The sequence below is a fragment of the Vulpes lagopus genome, chromosome X (assembly GCF_018345385.1).
Source record: "Vulpes lagopus strain Blue_001 chromosome X, ASM1834538v1, whole genome shotgun sequence".
NCBI lineage: Eukaryota > Metazoa > Chordata > Mammalia > Carnivora > Canidae > Vulpes > Vulpes lagopus.
The window spans coordinates 33,200,817-33,228,308 of NC_054848.1; the positions used below are offsets into that span (position 1 = coordinate 33,200,817).

General features: G+C 38.0%; 1 protein-coding gene across 3 annotated transcripts in view; it reads right to left on the reverse strand.

Annotated features, from left to right (window-relative positions):
- Positions 1–425: 425 nt before the first annotated feature.
- RPGR (retinitis pigmentosa GTPase regulator) overlaps positions 426–27,492 on the reverse strand; it is a 273,551-nt gene continuing 246,484 nt past the window's right edge. For 2 of the 3 annotated variants that reach the window (XM_041741610.1, XM_041741609.1), the window contains 6 exons: positions 26,188–26,285; positions 25,815–25,880; positions 12,564–12,680; positions 11,085–11,142; positions 9,688–9,779; positions 426–1,067 (listed from right to left, as the gene is read on the reverse strand). In XM_041741610.1, coding sequence (XP_041597544.1) covers positions 861–1,067; positions 9,688–9,779; positions 11,085–11,142; positions 12,564–12,680; positions 25,815–25,880; positions 26,188–26,285 — 638 coding nt within the window. In that variant the 3' untranslated portion in view covers positions 426–860. Of the gene's footprint in view, positions 1,068–9,687; positions 9,780–11,084; positions 11,143–12,563; positions 12,681–22,568; positions 23,529–25,814; positions 25,881–26,187; positions 26,286–27,492 lie in introns of all 3 variants that reach the window. The other variant, XM_041741611.1, reaches the window with a different exon arrangement.

Here is a 27,492-nt window from a genome sequence, read left to right on the forward strand (position 1 = left end):
ACAGCTTTACCCTACTTATTCCCTGTGGCAGAGCATTGTGTGATGGAGCCAACATTGGTTATCACGGTCAATGCTAGAGGCAGCTGGAATGAGCAAGCCTGGCCATGTTTGGTTGTGCTATGGTGGTGAGCTGTGGCAGGTGAAACACTCCAGATCATACCACAGAATCTGCCATGTTTCTGTGCCACACTGTCTCCCTAAAGAAAAGAGTGGGAGGCAAAGGAATTTCAACAGTTTCTCCATGAAGACATTCTGTTTACACAGTGGCCCTGATATTTTCTTTCCTCAGAGGTAAATGAAGTTTGCATCTCTCAAAATTTTAAAAATAAACAGATGTTTTTTGGCCCCCATTCTGTCAACTGATAAAGAATTCCAAGTATCTCAAATTTCATTCATACTCACACACTTAAACAGTGGAACCGACCAGATATAGTTTATTAAAATATGTTCATTAAAAACAATTTTGACTCAGTTTTTAAAAATTGCAATTACATTAAAAACTGTTACAGTGTCATGAGATTACAAATATTGCCTTATGAAATTATAAAGAAGTTGTTTGGTAAAAACTATGAATGTCTTAATTTAAACTTCACATATAAAAATATATATTTTATTCCAACACTGAACAGTTAAGGCCACAACACTTGAAGGAGAGTTTGAGATACACTTATTTTGAAATTGCTCGTCAAAAATATTAGCATAAATAAATACCAAGACTGGTCATAATATTCAAATCAAATAAAACATATTATTAACTTATATCTTTAAAAGTTTGTTATCAGAAACTTTCTTTCAGAAGTCAAAATGTTTTTCAAGTATAAAATACAATGTGCTTGGTGACCACGGAAACAAATATATATTTATAGTATTGTACAAGATTTTGATCTTCTCTCCATATTTGGGGGTGAAGTATCCTGATGGTTTTGCCCCATGTGGTTCTGGTTGGCATCTTTCTTATTGCCTTTAAAAGCTATTTGATCTCCTATTGGTTTTATCTCTGGGAGTGGCTCATTATTACTCTGCATACTTTTCTGACTCATCAATGACATCCTTTTAAAGAGGAAAATCTAGAAAAAAACCCACACACACAAAGAATTCATTTTAGTAAGTGAATAGTCACTTAATAGTACTTAGGGAGGTATAATTCTCAACTAGTCTTAACATTATTTCATCACATCTTTACGGGGCACCATGTGTACAAAGGTACGTTTCTCCGTCTCCATCAGCCTCCTCTTTTACCACTGACAACCATGATTCCTCCCTGAAACAAACCCTTTCAGGGTTTAATTTTCAACACTATCAGTGCCTTGGTAATATATTTTTTTTCTTTAAAGAGCAAATTCAGCATTGTACTTTGTTGTGTTGTTAAGAGAAAAAAAAGATGAAAACTAGGATATTCTGGAAGTGAACATACCTCCCATTCCTGTAGATCAGAACTGGCAAAATGTTAGTGCTGCCCAATGATGACTTTGGGAGCCCCAAAAGCCTGAATAGGCAGGTGGATATATGGCTCTGCTGCTCAGGAGGCCAGGGCTATGAGTAGACAGGAAACATCCAGAAAGAAGAAGGTATATGCCATAACCCAGGGACTGCAGGCAAGTGGAAAGGAGAGCAGAAGAAAAGAGACTGAGGAAGAGCCAAGGGGGAGATGTAGGCAGAGGAAGAGGAGCTGGCACTGGGGAGAGAACTCTGTAGAAACAAGACAGGAAAGAGAGGCACCTCAGCATTCAAGGGGGAACTGTATCAAGAAGGGAGTGCCCAACAGGGCACATACAGGAGAAATCCAGGATGATGATGATGGAAAAGTCCCATTGGATTTTAGCCCTTTGAGGATGTAGCCAGAGAGAAAATCGGATTCCTGAAGAGTGACAATCCATATGTCAGTTTTGACAAGATGCCAAAAACAAAAAATGGGTGAGGACTTGGCTCCTTTGGAAATCAAGATGATGCGAATAGAGCTGGCCTTTAGTCTTAAAGAATGCAGGGACTGAAGTGAAAAGTTGCAAACCAAGAAGTCAGAGTCTAGAAAAAGGGTCTGGGGACTAAAATGGGGAAACTTCTGTTTTGTTTCTGCTATCATAGAGAAATCCATATCTCAAAAAATTTGGCTACTACAAAATACCAAGAAATGCTGAATAAGTACAGAAAACATAATTTTATAATGTGTAAGTTTCACAGAAAACAAAATGAAGGGAGATCCCTATGGGCCAAAAAATGAAGAGAGAGCAATGAGATGGAATTTACTGATCTTACAACTTAGGCTCATTTTGTGATGCATATCTGATCTCACAAAATGTGGAAAACTGGAACTGAGATCTGTCCACAAAATGGGGACCCTCTTAGAACTACGCCTTTAATGTAAGTCCACCTATAACACTGGGAGCTAACAAAATAACATGGCTCTCCTGGTCTAGGCTTGAGTGAAGGAGAACAGTATTTTCCTAATGAGAGGTTGGGGTTCCCATTTACTTATTAGTGTACGTGGGAAACCCCTAACTGGGAAATTAACTGAAAGTGGTCCTGCAATGCTAACATCCAGGGGAGCTAACAGAAACTAAGACAAATTCTCTATGGATAGATTTACCTTAAGGGAAGCCAAAAAGGCGTTCCGCAAAAAATCCCAGTTGAACATGAACTCAATCTGAATTTCAGAACACATAAGGAAACAAGATAGTACTAGAAAGTCAACCAGAGCAACAAACAGATTTAGGTTCTTAAGTCTGACATTGGAATAACTAAATATACAATATAAAATAAATATGCTTAAATTGTTTAAAGGGTCATGATAAAAAACATAAGCACAAAACAAGATACTAATTTAAGGGAGAAGAAATGTGTGGGAAATATCAGAAAGGGAGACAGAACATAGAGACTCCTAACTCTGGGAAACAAACTAGGGGTGGTGGAAGGGGAGGAGGGCGGTGGGTGGGGGTGAATGGGTGACGGGCACTGAGGGGGGCACTTGACGGGATGAGCACTGGGTGTTATTCTGTATGTTGGCAAATTGAACACCAATAAAAAATAGATTATTAAAAAAATTAAATAATGATTGATTTGAAAAAGAATCAAAATAGAATTTCACATTTCAAAATGTGAAAAATATAATCACTGAAATAAAGAAACAATAGGTAGGTTGAAGATTAGTCTCAGCTGTAAAGAAACTATGGCATCAAAGAGCTCTGAAATATGAAAGCTCTGAAATTCCTTGAAATATTACTTAGATGTGGACAATGGGAAGGTAACATTAAAAGAGATGGATAACAGAATGAAATGTTTTGTTTTTTTAAAAAAAGATTTTATTTATTTATTTGAGAGAGAGAAAGGGAGAGCATGAGCTAGGGGAGAGGCAGATGGAGAGGGAGGGGCACACTCCCCATTGAGTAGGGAGCCTGATGCAGGACTAGAATCCCAGGGTCCTGGGCTCATGATCCAAGCCGAATGCAGAAGATGTTTAACCGACTGAGCCACCCAGGTGCCCCAGAATGAAAAGTTCTGTATCAGAATTCCAAAGAGGAGTGAGGAAATATTCAGACATATAATGGATGATAATTTTCTTTTTTTTTTTTAATGTTTATTTATGATAGTCACACACACAGAGAGAGAGAGGCAGAGACACAGGCAGAGGGAGAAGCAGGCTCCATGCACCGGGAGCCCGACGTGGGATTCGATCCCGGGTCTCCAGGATCGCACCCTGGGCCAAAGGCAGGCGCCAAACCGCTGCGCCACTCAGGGTTCCCTGGATGATAATTTTCTTAAACTGATAAATGACTTGAATTCTGAGATTCAAGAGTCATAATGAATTAGAAGAAAGTTAAAGCAAAAGAAATTCCCACCTAGGCATTTCAGAGTGAACTTAAAGTACATCAAAGATAAGTAATGTAAAAACCCAGCCAGGGAGAAAGGACATTTGATACAAAGTTAAAAGTAATTATACCAAAGCAAATTTCTTAACAGGAACAATGGGAGAAGATATCAAGAGAAAATAATTGTCAACCGGCCGTACGAATTCATTTGTAAGTGAACAGAAACTGAAAAAGTTATTAACTACAAAATGAAATCTATGACAGGAACTTCCAAAGGATTTCTTCAGGGAGAAGAAAATGGATCCCAGGAAGGACACGGGAGATGTAAAATGGAATGGTGAGTAGGAAAATGGTATAACAAATAATGGTAACATTTGACTGGTGAGGCTAAAAAGTTAAAATACTGGATGCAATAACATGTAAAATGGGAAAAGAGGGGTGAGAGGAGAGAAAACTCTTCTAAGATCTTAGTATTATTTAGGGAAAAGACAGAAACATTAACTAGGTTTCAATTTTAGGTATGTATATTAAAAATTTTAAAGATAAAATCCAGCTTGTAGGCCATTTACAAGAGACTCATTTAAAACACAAGTAAAAGAATGAAAAAAGATGTATCAGATGAGTGCTAACCAAAGGAAAGCTAGTACAGCTCTATTAGTAACAGATAATCGTTAGCATTTTTTAGAGATAAGAATACAAATAGTAATATGATAGATTTAAATGTAACTGCATTAATGATCAATTCAATATAAGCATATCAAAGAAATAGAAGAGTTAAATGCTCTAATAGCAGGGATTTTCAGATTAGATTAAAAAAGCAAAATCCATCTATATGTTGCCTAAATCAAATGCACTTCAAATATAAAATCACAAATGAGTTAAAAGTAAAAGGATGGAAAAAGATATAACAGGATAGCTCTAATCAAAAGAAAGCAAGGGTGGCTATATAATATCTGACCAACTGGACCAGAGCAAATATTATCAGGGGTAAAGAAGTCATTTCATGATAAAGGAATCAATTAATTAAGAGAATATAACAATCCTACATGTTACATAACCTAATATCAGCTTTAAAACACATGAAACAAAAACTAATAGAAGTACAAGGAGAAATAAAAACTAATAGAAGTACAAGGAGAAATAGATAAATCCACAACTGTGTTTAGGGATTTTAATACCCCTCTGTCAATAATAGATATTATAAGTAGACAGGAAATCAGGAAGGATAGAAAATACATAAGCAATACTATCAACCAATTCAATGCAACTGACATTGATAGGACACTCCACCTAACAACAGCATGCTTCTCAACCTTCTCAAGTGCACATGAGACACTAACCAAGAAAGACCTGATTTGGGGCCATAAACAGGTTTTGATAAATTTAAAAGGACTCAAGTCATACTAAATATGTTCTCCAATCACAATGTAATTAAATTAGAAATTATATCAGAAACCTCTATGGAAAATGCCCAAATACGTTGAAATTAAATAGCCCGTAAGCCAAAGAAGAAATCAGAGAATATTTTGAACTGAATGAAAATGAAAACACAACCTATCAAGTACTTCAGGGGGGAAATTTCTGGCACAAAAAGACCATATTAAGAAATAAGAAAAGTTTCAAATCAGTGACCTCAACTTCCATGTTAAGAAACTAGAGAAAGAAGCGTAAATTAACCCAAAAGAAAGTAGAAGACAGAAAATTATAAAGATTAGAGTGCACATAAAATATAAAACAATACAGAAACACTTGATGAAACCAAAAACTATCTCTCTGAAAAGATCAATAAAGTTGATAAACTTCTAACCAGTTGATTAGGGAATAAAAAACAGAAGATATAAAATATATCTGACAAAATCTGTGTAAGACCTGTACACTAAAAACTACAAAACATTACTAAGAGAAATTTAAGACATCCATAAATGGAGAAGTATCTTCATGAGTTGGGAGACTTAATATTGTCAAGATGTTAATTCTTCGCAAATTCATCTGTAGGCTCCAAGGAATCTCAATCAAAATTTCAGCAGGCATTTTTTCAGGAATTGACAAACTGATTCTAAAATTTCATATAGAAATGCAAAGGGCCTAGAATAGCCAAGACAAGTTTGAAAAATAACAAAGTTGAAGGACTAACACTTCCTGATTTCAAGACTTATTATGAAGCTATAGTAATCAGCACAGTGTGGGACTGGTGCAAGATAAGCAGATCAAAGAAACAGAATACATATTACAGAAATATGCCCACACATGGAAAAGCTAACTGATTTCTGTGAAGACAATTCAGTAGAAAAAGTCTTTCTTCAACATATGGTGCTAGAATGATCAGATGTACATATGAAAAAAAGAAAAGAATGAACTTCAGTTCATACCCTCACCATATAAAAAATTAACTTGGAATACTACTCAGCAACAGAAAGGAATGAACTATTGACATGCACGTGGATGGATTTCAAAACAATTATGCTGAACAAAGGAAGCAAAACAAAAAGAGTACATAGTGTAGGATTTCATTTATATACAAATCTAGAACTTGCATCACACAAATAATGTATGATGATCAAAGGAAGATCAGGGGTTTGCTGAGGATGGCAGGGGGCATAGACAGGGGTCACAAAGAAGCACAAAGGACCCTCTGCCAATAATGGCACTGTTCACTCTCTTTTGATTATGGCTTCATAGGTGTATGCATACGTCAGAAGTAATCAAATTATATACTTTAAATATGTGTTGTTTAGTACATGTCAATTACGCCTCAATAAAACTCTTTTTCAAAAAGCAGAGGAGTCATTATTGGGTAGCCTGAGAGAGACTGTCTCAGGTTTTAGGCTTGGGAAAAACAGACAATGACGGGAGATCATATGTATAATCTACCTCCAGTTTTCCTCCTCACAATAGAGAATAAAGCTAACTGTGTAGTAGAAGTGAGTGTGCTTGTTTGTAGCTTGCAACCGTCAACAGAGCATGCCATCAGAGAAAAGGTAATAACTAAGAAAGGCAAGAATTCACAAGCATACTTTTTTGGTGGAGAAATTCTCATCTCAGCAACTTTTATTTATGGTAGTGAGAGTGCAAAGAGATCTATTGACTGTGAACTGGCATGGGGAACTATCCAGGGAGTCTGTCATGCTGCAGCTAGTTTCTGAGGGGAGGCACTGGATCTTTACCCTCTGTATCTGCAGCCTCTGGCCTTGTGCCTGACACATTAAGAGATAACCAATTAGTATATGCTAAGTAAATACATGAATAAACTAATTCTATAATGTAGAGAAATTATTTTTAATAGCTGAAAGTTTACTGCTTTTTTCCATTAGCTACCTTAGGTGGAAGCTAAGCCAATAACTCATTTGTCTTAGTGGCTAGCTGTGGATGCAAATAATCAGCAGTGGCTACAGTCTGGAAAAGTAGTATTTGATCATTTCTAGATATAACAATCACCTACCAAAAGATTTCTGCTGCCAGTTAAAGCCATAGGTTCCAACCTGTCTGTCTGAAACATTTAAAATCACCAAAACAAAATTCAGTGGTGAATTGTTTTGTAGATGCCAAGAGTACAATTTTTTCTTTTCCTTATCTTTGCGGTGTCTGTCTAAATACCCAGGGGGTAGGGGGATGGGAATGCAAAATCTCAAACATATGTTTCCTTTGATATGAATTAATGCATTATTTACTTTCCCAGCTTTAACAGCAGTTTGATTTGTTTGGCTTGGATGGTATAAATAGGTTACACACACTGTAGATTAAAAAAGGTCATGTGGGGATCCCTGGGTGGCGCAGCGGTTTGGCGCCTGCCTTTGGCCCAGGGCCTGATCCTGGAGACCTGGGATCGAATCCCACATCAGGCTCCCGGTGCATGGAGCCTGCTTCTCCCTCTGCCTGTGTCTCTGCCTCTCTCTCTCTCTGTGACTATCATAAATAAATAAAAAATTTAAAAAAAATTAAAAAAAAAAAAAAGGTCATGTGGTAATGACTGAAAAAAAATCTTACCTAAATCATCTATTTCCTTTTTAAAATATGCAGAATAATAGTATATTCTTTAAGTAGGAAATATATTTATTACTGCTTGGCTTTTAAAATATGATTTTCAATACTTTTTGTTTATTTTCTTTAACTGAGTACATGTGCATTTATTTACTGAAGTATATTTTTCCACTAGGTATAAATTAGAATTTAAGTAGAATCTAAGTTCAAGATTGAATTCTTCAGTCTGGCACCCACAGTCTGCTGTAGCCTGGCATCCTGGCCTGACCTCACCTTTGTCTCACCTACTGGTGCCAGCACTTAGGAGCAGGCCACTCTGCCTCTCGCATGGCGTTTCTCCCCCAGCTCAGCCCTCTCTTCTAGTCCTATGTATCCAAATCCTCTCGTCTATGGGAAATGCCATGCTGAAGACTAGACAGCCTGAAAAAGTCCTGAAACTCCATCAGGGTGTTCTAGAATGTTTTCATTCGGTCTGAGGTGTGTTTTGCATATTTTCCTCTGCTGCTTCATTTTTCCTCTTAGGTTCTTTTGTCTCCTGACTCCTCTACTTTTCATCTCTGTCCCTCATATTTGATTTTCTTTTTCAAAGTCTTTTCCTGAGCTCTTATAATTGGAAAAAAGTCTTCACAGGATTGCTATGAAGTATAGGAGAGTATCTGTTAAATGTTCTTCTCTACTAGACAGAGAATCTGTTCCTAACACTTGATGACACACATAATTCTAAGAAGAAGAGTAATTCTGAAGGATCCTTTGAACCAGATCACAGCTATCTCTTGGGTATGATAATCTAAACATAAGGCAATTTTTATAAAGATAAGAATACTCACAAAGTAATTTTTAGTAAAAGATAACAATGGGGGGACCTATGCCAAAATTTTTACTTGAAATTTCTTAAGTAATTCTGAAAGGAATTTCAGAGTGGCAAAAGACAGGCTGTTTACTACTCTAAGGTCTGCTCCTGGTTTTACCTTCATCCTGTCCTCTTTCTTACCTCATGTTTTATAGTTCATTGTCGACCAAAAATATGTACTGAGCATTTACCATGTACTATATGTACCAGGGACTGTGCTACATGCTAAGGATTCCCTGGAAAGTAAAACAGAAAATAGTTTCTGTACCATAGGCCAGTGGTTGGAGAGAGTCATAAAGCAAATAAATGTACCTTTCACTATGCAATTGTCAATTATGATAAATACAAAGAAGGATTAGAAAAGGGTGTTATGTGAGAGAACAGTAAGGGGACATAATTGATCTAAGTGCAGCTGGTCACAAGAGGCCTCTATGTGTAATGACTACTTTAAGCTGAAACCTGAAGGCTGAACAAGAATTAACAAGGCCTTTCATTGATCTTTTCTTCCACATTTCCTTCTAACACTTCTACCTGGAAATGTGCTCTCATGATTACAGAAAGTTCTCCTGCAAGTGGAAAGAGTAACTTCCAAGAAGAAACTTATCTACCAGACTGTTAACAACTCCGAAACAGGTATCCAGCAGGAGAGGTTGAAGTAGCATGTGGTCATGTTTCCTAAGTACAAACACCTTTAGTTTTGCGTTCATCCTATTTCTTGGTTTTGCCTTACTTTCTTCTAGACTCTTGTCATGATGATACTCTTAGAAGTTAAGCAAGAAAGTTCTTTTGTGTATCTTTTCCTGTAAATTGAATCAGCATGAATGGAATTATTGAAAGGAACATGCTATTAAATTCTGGCAGGGCAACCTGACTCCATCTAAAGTCCAGTAAATAAATAGCTATGTTAAAACGTGAAACATCTCTTGAAATTCTTTACATGTTTTGCGGCCATAAAAGCTCATATTGAGATAAATTATGTGGATCACTGTATAAAAAGTAAAAAGGAGCATTCAATATTTGGTCTTAACACTAAAATGAAATATAAATTTCACTTACCTTCTTTGATTTTTTCACATCTTTATTTGGTGTTGATTCACTATCATTCAGGACTTCTGAAGAACTGCTCTTTGCATGATAATGCATGTTTCCTACAATAGGATACATTCAGAAATATTTTTTCTAATTAATGTGAAAAAGATAAGTCCCGATGCCCTCAGTGCAACTCTATCAACCTAGAATTATGGGGTAATACTAAAGAGAGCATACCACTAGAGAAGTGGATAAGGTCTACACTGCATATTTCTTGGAAGGTTGAGGCAAAAAAGCCCAGAATGACCTGACTTGTGTTGTAGATGTTTGCATGACCAGTGCCCAAATACAAAGGTAACAGTGAGTATTAGGAAAGACTTCCATAAAATGTTATCTTTTTAAATTAACTTAGTAATAATTAAATTATTTGTACTCAAATGGTCATGTTACTTTTTGGTGTTCCAAATTGATCCACATGTTATATAAATGAATAGAAATCTTTGAAGTATACTCATGAAGCATATGCATTCTTTTAATTTTATATTATCAACTACTTAAAATCTTAATTTCTTTTTAACACTTTAGACTACATGCTAAGAATACTTAAAGACAATAAATATTTTAATATTTTGTTTAAAATATTCTAAGACTTACTACTCTCTGCAGAAGTTAGAAGGAAAAAAGTATTAAGGGAACTACTTACTCCTTCTGCCTAAGTTCAGAGGAGATATCCACTACTCTGAATGGTTATTTTTAATGAGGACACAGCAAAAAAGCACACTTTGATGTGATGGTGTGGAAACATAATATAGGGATTATATAGGAAAAACCAGATGACCTGGCTATAGAAAATATAGGTCTCAAGGGTAATCACAGTCCTCTCTATTCTGTGGCACCTGTTCTCTACACCAACAGTTAGGCTTGGGAAAGGAGCTATCTTAAATGTCCACAATAAGATCAAAGACTCAGGTCTGAACTCTGGGGGAAATAATGGAATGGCCAGCTGTGGCTCCAGGCCAGCCTGGTCTTTAACAACAGGGTCTGGCAGTGCCCAACAGAGATATAAACTGAGATGTGGGACAAAAGCCCAACTTAATACTACTGGTTGAAAAGAAAAAAATGCAGTGCCATGAGTAATGTGAATATTTTATTTTATTATTTTATTTTATTTATTTATTTATTTTTAATTTTTTTTAGTAATGTGAATATTTTATATGAAGACACTGTGGTGGTGATTAGTGAGAACAAGTATGCCTGTGGCATGTATTTCATATCTTGTCATGAGGCTCGTGCAACAGTAAAGAGAAGAAAATACATGTGTTAGCTCTAATGCCTCAACTCCAGCACATGTGTGCATATGTATGCATGCATGTATGTGTGCATGTTAAGGTTATCTGGATTTTTGAAGTTAAATGTGTTCATACCTTTTGGATTTTCATTGTATTCACAAATAGCTCGTTTCTCTTGTTTGGTTGTCTCGTCCTATAAATGGTAAAGACACAATATAATAAAAAAACATAATGGTGATGGGCTAGAAAACATCATTTAGGTTTTAGGCAAGGGTTCTGGAGTCAGCCTCTAGCTAACAACATAAACATGTGACTACTGCTTAATTTTGCTGGGCCTTTTCCTCAGATGCCAAGTGATCACTAATGTCCCTTCTAGCTTAAAATTTTGTGATTCCAAAAAGTTGTATGATTCAAGAATTCTACTCAAAGAAGATTCATGAATGTTAGTTGGTATATGAATTAGTTCAGCATTTTACACTGTCAAAATGGAGTTTCAGGAATTTTGTGTTAAAGAATTTCCGGGACCACCCAAACTGGAACTCTTAAATATTCCTTATAAATCTTTCCCTCCCTCTGAAAGAAAACAGTAACTGCTAGAACATTTTTTTTTCTCAGAGAGAGGAAGGAGTCTTGAGAAAGGAATTAAGGAAGAAAACGACCTTTTACAGCACAACCTCATTTTGTAAATTAAAAATACATGCACATGAAGCAATACATATTTTACAAGTGCACATTCAAATAAAAGGACAAGCAAGTGTCAGTGGTGTGGTTGTCTATGTTATGGTAAAAGGAGAACTATAAGGGAATCAATTTAAATAAAGAGGAGACTTGCACAGACCAATGATGCGAGTGATTCATCAATAAGAAGGTATGATTAAGTCAGTGCTCTCTGCAAAAGGTACAAAAACTGAAAATGAAAACGAATCAATATAGTGTCATTCGGTTTGGGTTACTAAATTCCACACCTATGAAATTCACTCAGAGCAGTGTTAGCAAATGAATGATTTCAAACCTACCAACTGTCTCCTAATAGTGTCACTCTCCGACAAAACTGCCAAATTGGAAGAGATGTTTTTGGCATTCCTAGATCCATGTTAAGGATGACTACCTCTTTCTCAGTGATATATCCTCCTTTTCCTCCTATAATTCCTTTCTTCTACACCACATCTGCAGAGATCCAATCACAGCCTCTAACACTGCTGTGAATAGCTTTCACTTGTCCATATATGTATAAACACACACGTGTATATGCATGCATACACACCCCATTTCTGCCACAAGTATAGGGCTCCTGACTTTGTAATTTCATCGTTTCTCGGTTAATTTCTCAACAGTATATTACACTGGCCCATATTAGTTGATTTCCACTCAAGCAGGGGACAGAATGCTACCAAGAAGTGTGGAAAGGGTGTTAGAAACAAAGTGACTCTGATTCATAAATTTTCCAAAGCTTTTCCTACAGCACATGAACCAAGCTATTCAGAGAAGTATTTCTGCTCCCAAAGAAAGTTGGATTCTGCCCCCTGCAGAGACCATGGAATCCATATGCTTGCTCTTAGGCAGGATCTCAGGATTTAAGCACATATCATCATACCTTTCCAGTGGTGTCAATACCTTTTTAACGGAGTTGTCACTGGCCACATCTGCTGGAACATTCTTCTTACTTTCCAGATCTTCATCAAGTTCCTCAGCCATATCCTCTGGTTCTTCATCTTCTGAAAACTCATGATCCTGTGTCAAAATTGATAAGCAGAGAAGAGGTAAGATTTTCTTTAAAAAAAAAAAACACAGAGATTTGATATTGCAGTCATGAATTTATAGCATCTCAAAGAACACACAGAATATGAATTCAAATACCAAAGGCAAAGAAATAAAATACTGCATAACCTATCATGCATATCAAGTTACTGTATTACCAAGGCTTTTATGCACATTGATCTATTTTAACATTTTCAATGACTAGGATTCCCAAAATTCTATTAGCATCTACGACAAGGTTAAAATGGAAAAAAAAATGTGCTTTCTGAGCTGTCTCAAAAGAATGCTTTTCAACTTTAGAGAAGTTAAAAAGCTTTCTACTATAGCATTATAACATAAGCATATCTATATATTATGTTCATTTTCCAAAACACAGGGATTTAAAATCACTTCAGAAGTATAATTCACTGATATTCACAAGAGTTAAGTATAATTACTTACATTCCAGGAAGAAGATAAAGGGACATAGGCAGTTTAAGTGGTTTGCTCCTGGTTATTTAAAGCAGAGGGAAAACCAGAGGCAGAACTTAGTTCATCTGGCTCCTGTCCAATTAATCTAAATTATAAGACAGCCTGTCTATGGATTTGATAGACACAGTAAATCACGTGATACTAAGTATAGGTGGAAAATATTAGCTATATTCTTTATTCTATACTGAGGTTTTTTTTTTTTTTTTTTGCAGTTTCGTAGTTTGGGTGGAATACTGCTTATTTTTTGTCATTAAGAGATCAGGCTTCTTATTGGACTTTTTTCCTATGCTTTTCATGTATACACTTCACTAAATGTATAAGGGTCCCTAAAATAGGCGAGGCAGTAAGGAATCAGTGTCATTTACTCCCTTGAAGAATGTTTTTACAAAGTTCACCTCGGCCATATTTGCCTCATATGACATACATCCTTTATATTTTTTCAACATAGTAACTAGCTTCTCGTGATCACCCTCCTAGTTGCTGTTTAGCTAAGTGTGAGCTGGGCATCCAAAGGAACCTTTAATGGATAAGTTTGAAAATAATACCTCTCCTAATTAACTCATCTTTCTTCTGGCAAAAATACAAAATGTGAGAGTTCAGGCTAGGGAGAGAGTATGTTTATATTTCACACCTTAGTAACAGATTTAAGTGGCATCCTCAGGCCAATAGCACTAAGGATGTGGCCTAATAGCATTTTCCCAAAGGACAAGCGATCCAGAAGTGAAGCCTTGACTTAGGTTAAGCAAAGGGTCATGAGGTAGTACATGCAAGAGGGGAAAGCAAGAGAGGAAAACACAGTACCAGGGTGGACAGCTATATTAAAGGATGTGCTGGACGTTTAGGTTGGGTAGGGTTAACTACAAGGTAGCTACAATTTACCAGTAATTTTAAAGCTTTCTTTTTTTCCTGCATAATTTCCCTTCTAAGTGATTTATATTGTATATTATGCCTAGCCAGAAGCACATTATGAGAAGGTAAAGTGATCAGAGACTACTCTGGAGGGGAATGAGAAGCAAGATTACTAGATTTAAGATTTATGGCTGATGGATGTATTCATGAATGTACATAAATGAAGACCACTTGGAAAGAACAGTGTTCCCAAGACAGAGAATTTCAGACTGTGTCCATCTGTCTGCTAGAGGGAGGGGCAGTGAGCTGTGTTCCAGCAAAGTCCTCTTCTATTGGAGAATTCTGCTAGTTTAGCAGCTGGGTTAACTCCAGTCATGCTAGTGAACTAAGATATTAATGTAACTACAGGACAATATCATGCTATTATAAAAAGGAACATGACATTTTATCTTATTTTAGAAATAAGCAAAACACACATCTCTTTTATAATGAACTATAAATTTACTCATAACTATGAAAATCTAACAATGAAGAACTTCTAGAACAATGTCATTTTCTAACTTTGAGAAAGCTCTTAGAAACCATTTTCACTAGAAATCACATGAGTTGTAGAACTTTACACTTAAGCACATTTAAAATTAATCTATTCACATCTGGACAACTACTTTAAATCACATATAGTACTTACCTTCAAACCGAAACAATTTAGGAGAGATTGGCAGAGTACTGTCATTTTACGAAGAGAAAGGGCAAAGTTTAAATATATTCTTGTCACCAGAACCACATAAGGTGTAAAGCAGTCTAGAATGTTCAATGGAAATGTATCCTGTGTTGGGACCACAGTAACTTCTTTACTGTGTCATTTACTGAATGGGCCTGGCTCGCACAAAAGGGCGGTTGGTCGGACATAGCGCAGGGAGCTGCACTCCTGGGTCAGGCGCAGGGTCACACGTTTTGCATTTCTTATGGGAAATATCAAGAAACTGAATGTCCCTTGTGAGGTTTCAGTTTGCTTAACAATACAGCTACATCGAATCCTTGAAAAACTAGAGGCTGCTATCAGATATTGGCATAGTGGTCATCCTGGGGGAATGGAAGTGCCTGGATGGGGGTTTGGAGGGGAGCCTCTGGGAAGCCGACAGTGTGCCCTACCTTGATCTGGGTGTTGACTATATGGGCATGGTCACTTTGTGGAAAATACACATGCTCTTTTCTATATGTATTATATTTCAATAAGGGGTTTTAAACAAGTTTTTAAAAGAGACTATAAAGTGTAAAATTTATGCTACAATTCTCAATTTATGAGATGCCTCAATGTCATATAGGGTGGACAGTATTTTCCAAATAGATTAATAGAGCATAAAACTGTATCTACATAATACCAGGTGGGGCATAAAACTATATCTACATAATACCAGGTGGGGAAGTGTATATTTTAAAAATCTCAATTTTAAGGTTTTTTTAGGACAAGAAGGGTTAACACATAAGTTCATATTTATACTACACCAGAACTCACTGAGGCATGAGGAGAGAGTGGGAAGGGCATTTAATACAAAGACCTAAGTACTGTTTTCCAAGTTCTGTACTATCAATCACAGCCTGAGCAAGGTACCTAATAATATACTTACAGTTTCTCTGTAAAATGGGAAAATAACACTAGTAATACCTACCTCAGAGGGTCTGCATCAAAATTAAAAAGATTATTTACAGAGAAAATAATACAAGCAAACAGTGAGTATCTGTATTCAAATACAAGTGATTTTAAGATTCCCTAGTACACATCAAGGACCATCAAAAACCAAGAGGCTTGGACACCTTTTGGCCGTAATGTTCCAGATCTTATCACTAGAAAATAATTCACCTTAAAGGGTTCATTTATTTTTCTACTCTCTTGTACACCTCCCTTTATGCTCTGCCAGGAGCCCAGCAGCTAGAACAAGCAAGGGAAGAAGACAGGTCCTGTCATGAACAGCCTAGGGTGATAGGAAAGTGGAGGGGTGCCTTGGCTGGATTGTGGGCTAGCGTGGCCTCAGAATTTCCAACAAGTCAAGTCCAGAAAACACTGTTACAGTATGAAGTTTCCCGGTATTTCAATGTTGGCAATGGATTAAAAATGTTAAAAAAAAAAATCACTGGTAAACCAAACAAAATGAGTCTGCAAGCCAGACTGCACCTAAGGGCTCTCAGTTTGACCTCCAAATTATTGGCTTCTAATGTCACTACTTTGTAATCTCTAAACTTTTTCTCCTTTCTATGTACTGATCCCTTAGTTCATTTCTAATCTGGTATTTTCACCACCAAATCCATTTCAGTTTGACTGATAAGCAGGCCTGCAAAAGTGATTATAACGCTGAGGATACAGACTTTCCTGCTGGTAGGCAGTTTTACTCTTTTTATTTTTAAATCTATTTTGATTAAAATATTAGGGCACAGGCAAATCTGTTGTCCTATGACAGCACTGACACCAAAATTTCTGGCGAACCGTGTGAGTACGAGCCTTTCAACATGCTTATTAAAACATTGAGGGCCAGTATTGGGCACATGTATATATTGTATGCAGAGTTTCACCCTACCCCATATTTAAGGGTTATCATTATTATAACTCACTTCATTCCCACAGATCTATTTCTATGAGCCAATTTTTTTTCTGATGGGGGGGGGCATTAGCTATGTTGTATTTAAACAGAAGTCAAAAAATAAATAAGAATAAACAGAAGTCAGGTTTACTGGACTACACTCACACACATCTGTCAATGATTTGGGATTCATGAGGGCAGTTCCGCACAGGGCTTGATGTGGTCAGAGGGGATAATGAGAGGGACATGGGCCAACCATTTGCTGAGTACCCCTAACATGTTTCATGTGTTAAAACTAACTGAACTCTCCAAAGGCCCCTTCCTTTATAAAAAGCAATAAATCAGATTTAGAATGGTTAAAAGAGGAAAAGCTTTCCCAGGTGTCCACAGAGCTAATCCATGAAGGGCTAGGGTTTGAATCCAGATCCATTGGGTGCCAGGGCCCGGACTCTTTCCCCGGGCTCTGCTCAAGACCAGAACAGCTGCCTCCAGAGTTGTTGCCCCCACAGGCTGAAATTTAGAGCACTGTAGGCTCTTCCTTTTTGTTGATAAGCTCACTTCAACAACATCCTTTGCTCATGTACCCTTATATATAGTAATAGCAAGTCTAAGATGCTTCTTCCCAGGGCACCAAAGTCCCTGATTCAAAGGTGGGCTTCCTGGAGCTCCCTCTTTGCTAGCAATGTGAGCTCTGGCCATCCTTTCTGCTGGGCCTCTCCCAGACCCCTCTGCAGCCCTCCACTACCCTCCCTCCTTGGCTTGGGCGGCACTTCTCTTCCCCGAAAAGTGTTCCTATGCCACCCCCTTCTCAGACTTCCCTTTCTCAATCTTCCTGTTACCTATTGGTGCTTCCTCGGACTCTCTTCACTTCTCCTCTTTTCGTGCTGAGTGCTGCCTGGCATTCAACTCCATGGTTTTAACTACCCATAAAAAGCTGGCAATACCCAGCAATATCCCCTGAGCTCCAAGTCCAGACATCCATCTCTCTGCGGAATATCTCCCGGATCAACAAGCACCAAACAGGATCCTAAATCCACCCCTACTCCTCTGTTCTCAGCCTTGGCACATGGCACTTTTTGCACCTGGTTCTTCATGCAAGAAAAGCTTGGCCTTTTTGCTCCTTCCAAGTTACAGCTCTTTACCAAGCCCTCCAATTCTATCCCTGAAGATCTCCTGATAACACGTCTTCAACCCTCTGTCCACACTGTCCTAGTCTTCTCTTCTGTCTCTGCCTGGTCTCCTAGAGCTGCCTCCCAACTGGCATCCCTGGTTTTGGTCCTGTCCCTCTCTGACCCCGACCCCTCCATATTGCTGTCAGAGGGTTATAAAAGCCCAATTGTGAGCATCTTACTTTTGTTGTTTAGCATCTTTTACAAACAATGAGGCCCTTTGCCTCTCTACCCAGAACCAAAAGATGCTCTAAGTTGCTCTACGCTGAAATACCCTCTTGGCTCCCATCAACCTGGAAAGCCTTGCCCCTGCTGCTTGCATGCTAGGCTTTACTTCTCATGACTCAGTTTATATTCCACCACCACTGCTCCCCAGAAGCCCTTTCCTAGCCTTTCTCTGTGGCCACTGAAGTGCCATTCTTGAAACTTTCTACCGTACTGGTAAAGTTTCTGGTTAGCCTATAGGAACAGCCAAGAGTTCCTTGAGATCAGGGAACTGTATCTTACTCTTGGCATATTCAAGGCATAAAACCACTGTCTTCTTCTTAATTAAGGGGCTTAATGAAGAAAAGCCATAGATTTGTTTTCAGATATTTTTATCTTTGGGTAGTCCTGGCTAAGAACACAGAGGAATCCAGTAACAAAAGGGCATTGTTAAGCCATAGTTAAAGGCAGAACCACAGGAATTCCTTACCTGGTGTGATTTCAAGAAATCTTTACCTACCTAATGTCCCTGACAGGTAAAAGGGCCGCAGGAGTTTGACGGCAAGAAGCCCTCATTTCTTGAGATCTACCTGATTTGGGAAAGCTGCTGTTTCCTAGTGGGCGCTTGGTACATGCTTCTTTGTTGAATGAATAGCACATACCAAATATTAAGTTACAGGTCAGGTAAAATGGAAGATTGAAGGAAGAAGGAATTACAGCACCTTCCTCTATGGTAGCATTTTATCTTAAATACATACGTGTATAGCAAGTTTACCTCTACAATGAAATAACAGAAAACGTTTCGTTGCACTCACCTCAGGAGCTGCTGTTCGGCAGCAGCAGCAGTTTCTGTGGTACTCCTTTGTAGCTTACCTTAAAATATTTTTCTGCCAGAGTCCTCACTTGAGACTGTAACTCAACGGATTCTACACACACACCTCACACTGGCCTCAGTAATAACCTAATAAGCTACAATAAAAGCTTGATCAACCAGCAGATGAGGACAATAAAGAAGGAACCAGTTATTCCGATCTGTTTAACCAAGTACTAATTCACATCTCAAAATGACTAGGTCTATGCTCTTATGACCAGAATACTATGCCTGCATGAGCGATTGCTTCTAAAAGAGCACAAAGCACTTTTGTTGGCCAGGGAAATGTGAAAAAAATGGCAGGAAATGCTGTTTAAAAGTGGCTCTCTAGACCAGTTCAAATAGTGAGATGGGTGCATGCTCAGAACACCATTTTCATATTGCCAGCCAGGAAGGCCTTCAGGGCAGAAAGAACGCCCACACCTTAACATGAATAACTTGAGTGTAAGAGTTTCTTTTCTCCCTGAAGGCTTTTCCTTGAGGAACTCCACTTCTGTCATTCATCTCAGTTAATCATTTTTTTTCAGTTAATCATTTTAAATCAATTTTTTAAATAACCATGTGGGGCACTAGCATTAGTGGGACAGAACACACACTTTATCAAAATATCAATTCTACTCCACTGACAATGAATGTGGTAGAATTTGGTAGAACCCTGCAATGCCAAGTTTGCATCTTTGGTTAGGGGAAGTGATCAAAGATCCCTGCAGCTAAAACAAAATCTACCGTTGCTGCTAGGAGTTTCTTCTCTTTGTATTCTAGTCTCTTTCCCCATATTCTTTCTCGTGGAGAGTAGAATATGCAAAGGATCCGACTACCCAAAATTCACAGGAAGTTTATTTACCATAGAGATCCTCCTTGATTAAAGTGGAAGAAATCCCTCATGCCTGAGATATGGAAGGGACTGGGCCAAGAAATCAGTTGAAAAGGGAGCTACGAATAAAGAACAATCAAATGCATACTGAAAATTTTAAGGGAAGACTGAATTTATGCTAAAGAATTCTAGCCTCTCGAAAATTCAATACTTAATGTTAGTTTTTCTTTCCACAAACAATTACTGACAGTATATATTTACACTTTATTTTACTTGGAACATTCTGACAAGCAACGAACTGAGAATTACAGAATAGTCAATGAAGAACACACTGAGGGTACATAATAGACATTGGGAATGAAGATTCTGACAGTCCAGGTAAAGCTCAGAAGTTAAAGTTTAGAATACAGAATAACAGAAGACAAGAGACATGAAGGCTCAGCCTAAGTTTTTAGGAGTAAAGAACATATAATTTATAGAAAAGATTGATTTTAAAGTGACATTAAAAGTTTTAAAAAACTTTCATGCAAATGACAAACACAATGGGCGAAAACCACCTGTTAGAACAAAAGAATCTGAGAGTTAGAACAGACCTTAGTTCAATCATTCAATCCACTCCATCTTACACATGAGGAAAGTGAACCCCAGTGAGGTGCTCTGCCTGGCCAATAACTACTTACAAGTTTTACATACTTCCAGAATATATGTTTAGGTTCACCTCCATTTCATGAGATATACCGTCATTTGCCCAGACAGTAACTAAAAGATGTCACATTAAGATCTAAGCTTTGAATCCAGCTGTCACTTGGTAGATTGTTGCAAAAAGGACACATATAAGGTAAAAAAAAAAAAAGCACTATTTTTTAAAAATATGAATTCTTCATTTTAGTTTTAGAATATCATCCATCTTACAAAATTATTCCTTATGGTAGGCAAACTGTCATCAGGGATTGAAATAAAGTCATAAGAAATGGATGTTTTTTATCGCCCTGAAGGATCTGTGCCATCTTTAAAGGGACCAGTTTGCATATACAAACGCAACACTCTTATAATAGTATACTACAATCTCCTAAATCTGTCTTTAATGAGAAATATATAATGTTATTTATCTGCTATGACCCTTTGATATGTTCTAGTGACAGGTTCATAATTTTGGGGGAAAAATATACCAAAAATATTAGTTTAAGAGGCGCTAAATTTACCAGTGCCTTATGTTGTCTTTATCAGTTGTTACTATACCAAACATAAAGTAACCACGGCCTAAAAGCAATTTAATAAAATGTATTTAGTGCCTATTATGTGTAAGATACTCTGTTTGGCTGGACCAAATCCAGTCAAATTTAAAGTTTGTTACTTCAATTCTAAATAATGTGGTAATACATTAGTCCAGAATTTTTTAGAACCTGGTGGCCCATTTTCTAAAAGTTGTTTTGACCGCATTGGCATTTTGAACCTCTGTGCCTCACGCTCTTTCCCCTTTCCCTCTGTGTTAGTAATAAACTTTTGGGGGTATGCCTTATCTTTGTTATATTTCACAGATCCTCTGATTTTGCTTGCTCTGTTGGACTCTCTTCCTTCACCCCGTCTTCCCTGTTTTTCACTCTCTTCATCTCCTGTCTCCTCATATTTCCCCTCTTCTTCAGTGTCCTTCTCTTCCCTCTCCCTCACTCCCCACTCTGCTTCCTCTCCCTCTTCCTCTCCTTCCTTGTCCCCTTCCCCTTCTTTTTCCTCCTCATCCTCTATTTCCTCTTCCCTCTCGCCTTCCCTTCCTGTCCCTTCCTCCTCCCCCTCTCCTTCCTCCTCTTCCCCCTCCTCGTCTCCTTCTTCTTCCTCCCCTTCTTCTTCTTCTTCCTCTCCCTCTCCTTCGCCCTCTTCCTCCCCTACCTCCTCTTCCCCTTCCTCTTCCCCCTCCCCTTCTTCCTGCCCTGCTTCCCCCTCTTCTTCCTCCTCCCCTTCCCCTGCTTCTCCTCCTTCTTCCTCCTCTCTTTCATTTTCTCTTTCCTCCTCTTCTCCCTCTTCCTCCTCCCCTTCATATTCTCTTTTGTTTCCTTCCCCCTCTCCTTCTTTTTCCACTTCCCTTTCTTCTTCTTCTGCATCCTCTTCTGCTTCTCCTTCCTCCACTTCCCCCTCTCCTTCCTCCACTTCCCCCTCTCCTTCCTCCTCCACTTCCCCTTCTCCTTCCTCCACTTCCCCCTTTCCTTCCCATTCTGCCTCTCCTTCCTCCCCTCCTGCCTCCCCTTTCTCCTCCCCTTCCTCTTCCCCTTCCTCTTCTTCCTCCTCCCCTTCCCCCTCCAATTCCCCCTCTCTTTCTTCCCCTTTTCCCTCTCCTTCCTCTAATTCCCCCTCCCCTTCTTCCTCCAATTCCCCCTCTCCTTCCTCCTCTACTTCTTCTGCTTCCTTCTCTTTCTCTGCTTCTCCTTCCTCTTCCCCTTCTCTTTTCTTCCCTTCCCCCTCTCCTTCTTCCTCCTCTTCCCTCTCTCCTTCCTCCCCTTCTTGCTCTGCTTCCTCTTCTTTCTCCTCTGCTTCCTCCTCTCCTTCTTCTTCCCCCTCTCCCTGTCCTTCCTCTTTCCATTCTCCTTCCTCCTTGCCTTCTTCCTCCTCTTCTTCCTCTTCCCGGTCTTCTTCCCCTCCTCTCCCCTCCCCTTCCTTCTCATCTCTTTGCTCTTCCCCTTCCCCTCCTTCTGTCCCTTTGTTTCTTTCTTCCCAATGGCCTTGTTCCCTCTCCCTTTGTTCCTGGGCCTCCTCCTCTTCTAGGTTTTTCTCTCCCTTAGCCAGGCCCTCCATTTCTCCTCCTCTCTTGTCTTCCTCCTCTTGCCCCTCCTCACTTTGCCTCTGTTCCACTCCTGAATCACCCTCCCACTGGATTCCCTCACCTCCACCTCCTGCCTTTCCCTTGCCTTCACTCACCTCTGCTCTGTCTGTCAGGTCGTCTGACAGGATCTCTATTTCCTTCTCCTCTTTTCCTGCAGGCACCTCCACATTCTCATTTGCCTCTACCTCTTGCTCCTCTATTCCACTTCCTTCTGAATCCTCTGCTCCTTCCTGCTCCTCTGGAATCTCTGACAAGTGGTCACACTTAAAATCATATTTTGCCATGAATTTGGACATTTTGTGTTCGGTCTCTTCCTTGTGTCCTTGTTCGATAAATTTTCTGCTATACCACAAGTTTTGGTCAGTTTCCACTTCATCATCATCCTCTTTCTCTCCACTACTAAATTCTACTGACTCAGGCTGCTCGAAGCCATCAGTGGTACCTTGCTGACTTTCGCTTTCACCTTCCAAGTAACTGTCTGGCTCCTCTATAGATTCTCTTTCACTGTCAAAGATCACATCTTGTTTGTTCCTCCTACTGTCCTTAACAAAATCTTTACTTTCTTCATCCTCAATATTCACGTCTCTATTTGGTAAGTCGTCAAAGAACATATTAATATTTCTTAAATTCTCTTCACTTTGTCTCCTAGCCTGCAGACCTGCCATTTCCGCCAGCTCGGTTTCCTTCTCAGAGACTGTTTCTTCTGCTTCTGGATCCTTCTGACTTTGGCCTCCATCACTTTCCTTTGCTATCACCTTATAGTCAGGTGGATAGAGACCATGCTTACTTTCACAACTAAATATCTTTCTTTGCACACCCTCTGCGTGGGTGTCAGCCCGAGGCCCAGGCTGGCCTGAGTCATTACCTATGTCCTCATCTGAAAATGCTTCCATAGTCATAGCTGCTTGCGTCATGTATATTCCTTTTGCCAAAAGTTGTTTATATGCTTTCCCCTCTTTCACTGTTTTGGACATCTCTTCACTTGCACATCCTTTACTATCATCATTTCCAAAGTGAGCTGTATGCTGCTTCAGTTTCTCAATTGTTTCTTGTTTCTGTAAATTTTTGAAGTAATCGTCATACTACTATTAGTTAACAAAGGTAACTTATCTACTACAAAATACTGCCAAGATTTTGCATTACACTAAATTTCATTAGCGGAATAAAAATGTCCAGTTTTACTGGACATTTTGCTCAGATCTGGCTTTCTCTGGAGATCATTTATGCCATTAAGTCTATGGTACATCTGATTTTGATGTGGCACCATGTATCTGCATCTAACTTGCACATTCTTACTATTTGCTTTCATTTTGCCACTACTTACACAGGACCATCAATATTTCTTCTCTATCCCTTTTCTTAATCTGAGTCAATTCTTAAATATATTTCCAGACTGATTTTGCAAAATAGTGTTAAAAAAATGTACTCTTATCCTGCATGCAGCCCTGTGGGTTCAGTTTCATATTTTCCTACCTTCCCTATTATTTTAATTGTCAAATTTTGATTGGTCTTTTGAAATTCACAAAATTAAATATATTAAAATATGAAATTCTTAAATATTGGAAAAAATGAATAGAAGACAAATCTGAAAACTCCAATGAAATCTTTTTAGTGACATAACTAAACAATATGTTCCTTTTCAAAACAAATTTTTGACCCTCTTCCTTTTGTTTATTGTATTATTTAATTATAATAACTTGGATACATGAAACTAACCACTATGTGGAAAAAATACTTAGGGTAAAATGTTAAGATTCTTATAAAATTTATGAAATTAAACATTATGATTTGAATGATACATTAAGAATATGAAAATAATTTCCTGCTGGACAAAATAAGGTAAAAATCAAATTGTTGATCCAAATTCTACAAGCTAATGAATTAAAATACTTGATGAATTTGGGCTTCTGGAGAGTAAAACCTCACTAAATCAAATGTTATAAATTGTCGTGAGTGCTAGGCCTAGGAAGAGGTCATTTTTATGCTAAAAAATTTAAAACAGCACAAGTTAAAAATTAATATATGGAAATACTATAATAAATCTTTTTTCATTCACTAAAAAAGGTCTGGTCAGGCTTCTACTTGAAAGGACTACACGAAGTATAAAATAGAAGTCAGTTTACAAGGAAGTGCTTTCCTTCTGTTTGTTCTAGGTCCTAATCTTTAAAAAAATCACAATTCTTTCAAGTGCCCTAAAGAGAGACAGAGGCCCAGTTGTCAGAAATGATTTTTAAATGTATGTGTTTTTATTTCCCTAGCACAATCAAGTAGCACAGAACAGGGAGAGCCCTCAGTCTAAGAGAAGAGGAAGGAAAGAAGACACAGGAAAGACATCTGTTTGCAAGTATAGTAATCAATGAAGTCAGTCAACATTCACTGAGCTGCCATACTGTGTGAGGACAACAGCTCTCTCATATTCAAAAGGAATGCTGTTATTCACTATGCCTCTCAGTAAAACAGAGGTAAGACTAACAAAGACTAGCACTAAATTTTTATAATTCAGCAAGATCCTCTTGCATTTCAGTGACTTCGACTTAAAGGATTTTTAACTAAATAATGCAGCAAAAGCACTGGAAATGAAAATTAAATGTTGTCTATAAGCTTTCTTCCTTCAATTTACATTTCTCCAATTTACTTTTCTAATCGCCAAACCTCTCCTTCCTTTCACCACACTGGTCTTTAAAGCCAGGAGAAGCAAAGAATTTAAGGACAGGCGTTTATCTCTCCAGGGTTGTGAAAACCACCAATTACTTCTTCCTCTTGCTATTCATCTGTTATTCATTAAAAAGTCTCTATCACCTATGTATGGTTTCTGATTAATTTCCAAATGTTTAATTTTGTTTTCATGCTATCAATTCTGTGATAGATTAAAACCCATTCCACACACTGGAAAAGAAATTATCAAATATTTTCACTAAAACCACCAAATTTTAGAGCTAGAAAAGATGTTAATATCATCTTTGAGGATAACATGGTAACTCAACCAAAGTCATATGCAACCCAGGTCCAAGAATCATTCTGATAAACAGTAGCCTCTTCCAATTACTTATGAACTGCCAAAATGATCTTTTGCTTTGATGCTAAGAGAATGTGGCTACTGTGACTTGTTAGTGACACCAAACAGCAAATTTCAGCAATGAAATTCTGTCACTCTTGTTGCATCACAGGAAATATATAACAACAGAACAAATCCAAATTGAGGCTATCTACAATGGATTCCTCTTTTAAAATCTAAAGTAAGTGAATACTTATCTTTCATTGTGCTCCAGAAACCTTTCAAGAAAAAATAGAATTTAAACTGTTCTTACCCACCATAATGAAAATAATTCTCTATATTATACCTTTTGTTTATCAATTGGTGATAATTTTAGGGACTTGTCATTGGAATTCAGGCTCATCATATGTGTCTGCAATAAATAAAAAATATGTTCTAAAAAGAATAAAGACCATATATAAAATTATATATTTACACATTCTTACATATAAAATTAACACAAAATAGTTCAATCTACTCTCAACTGCATACTAAAAATATAAGGATCAAAATTAATTGTATTGTATGTAATCTATACCTCAACACAATAACATATATAAAAATAACAAAATGAAACAAAAACCAAAAGCTTTTTTAATGCAAGTAACAGCACACACACGTGAAAACACCATGAACTAAAATCCAAACATATCTGTACAGATAAATGGGAAAATCATTACCATGTTTAAGACATCGGTAGTTTCTCCAAGGCTTTCTGAATCTGTTGCCGAAGAATTATCTGTTTCTTTCCCTTTGGCCATGTTATCTCGAAAATAATCTGATTAAAAGGGAAAAGAGAAAACCAGCTTTCAATGGAAAATTGAAAGACAACTGGGTAATAAATTATTCTGTAATATAAAGTACAGGTATAATTTTACTAAAGTCCCTTAACTTCATGTAAAGAGAATTGAATGGAATTCATTCATAGTGATAATAGGTTTTAAAGTCTCTTCCTGGAAGTTTAAAAACTTCGATGCTGATGAGATAGATAGCAGTTGCTTCATTCATATGACTGATGAGATAGATAGCAGTTGCTTCATTCATATGACTGATGAGATAGATAGCAGTTGCTTCATTCATATGACTGATGAGATAGATAGCAGTTGCTTCATTCATATGAACAGGCAAACACTATTCCTTTGGGAAAAAATACTACCCAGATATCCAGTGCTTTGACTGTCAGTCCCCAAAAAGGGCCCGAGTGATGTACATCCTCCTGACATGTGCACGTTTGTGTCATTCCCTTCCACATTTTACCAGGTTGATCTATATGGCCAACCAAACAAAGCAGCCACAATTGTGATATTACTGCAGTTTATGTCTTGGTACCCCCACTTTGTCTTCCTTGAATCACTTCCTCTGGGAGAAGTCATGTGAGGACCATTCCTAGGGAGAAGTCCACATGCTGAAGAAGTAAAACCTCCTGCCAACAGCCACGTGAGTGAGCACAGAAGAGCATCCCTCAGCCCTAGTGGAGCCTTCAGGTGACTACAGTCTCATCTGACAGCATGACTGCAAATGCATGAAACACTCTGAGCAGAAACCCTCTCAAGCTAGGCTGCTTCTGGATTCTTGAGCCCTCGCAAATTCTGTGAGATGAGTTTTAAGGCCACTTGTTATGCAGAATCAGATAACTAGTACAAGAACTTATAGCCTAGGAGGGAATATAAAACATAGGATGTACTGACATGAGAAATCACATCCAAGTGTTGGGAATCTTCTCAAGATCACCGGTATTCTCCATGATGCCAAATCCATGGGATGCTTCTTTGAGCTTTTTCCTTGACTTCTGAGCAGTACTTTGAATTCATGACCCTACTCTCTCGATTCCCCTCTTCTTACCCTACCAGTTGACAGGGTTGAGGAAAGCTTTGCTGGCTCTTTAAAATGTTAGACAATCTTAGGGCCAAATCCTGAGCTCCCTTCTCTTGCTACTCTGCTATCTAACAGGTGATTTCACCAAGTCCTATTGATTGTAAATACCG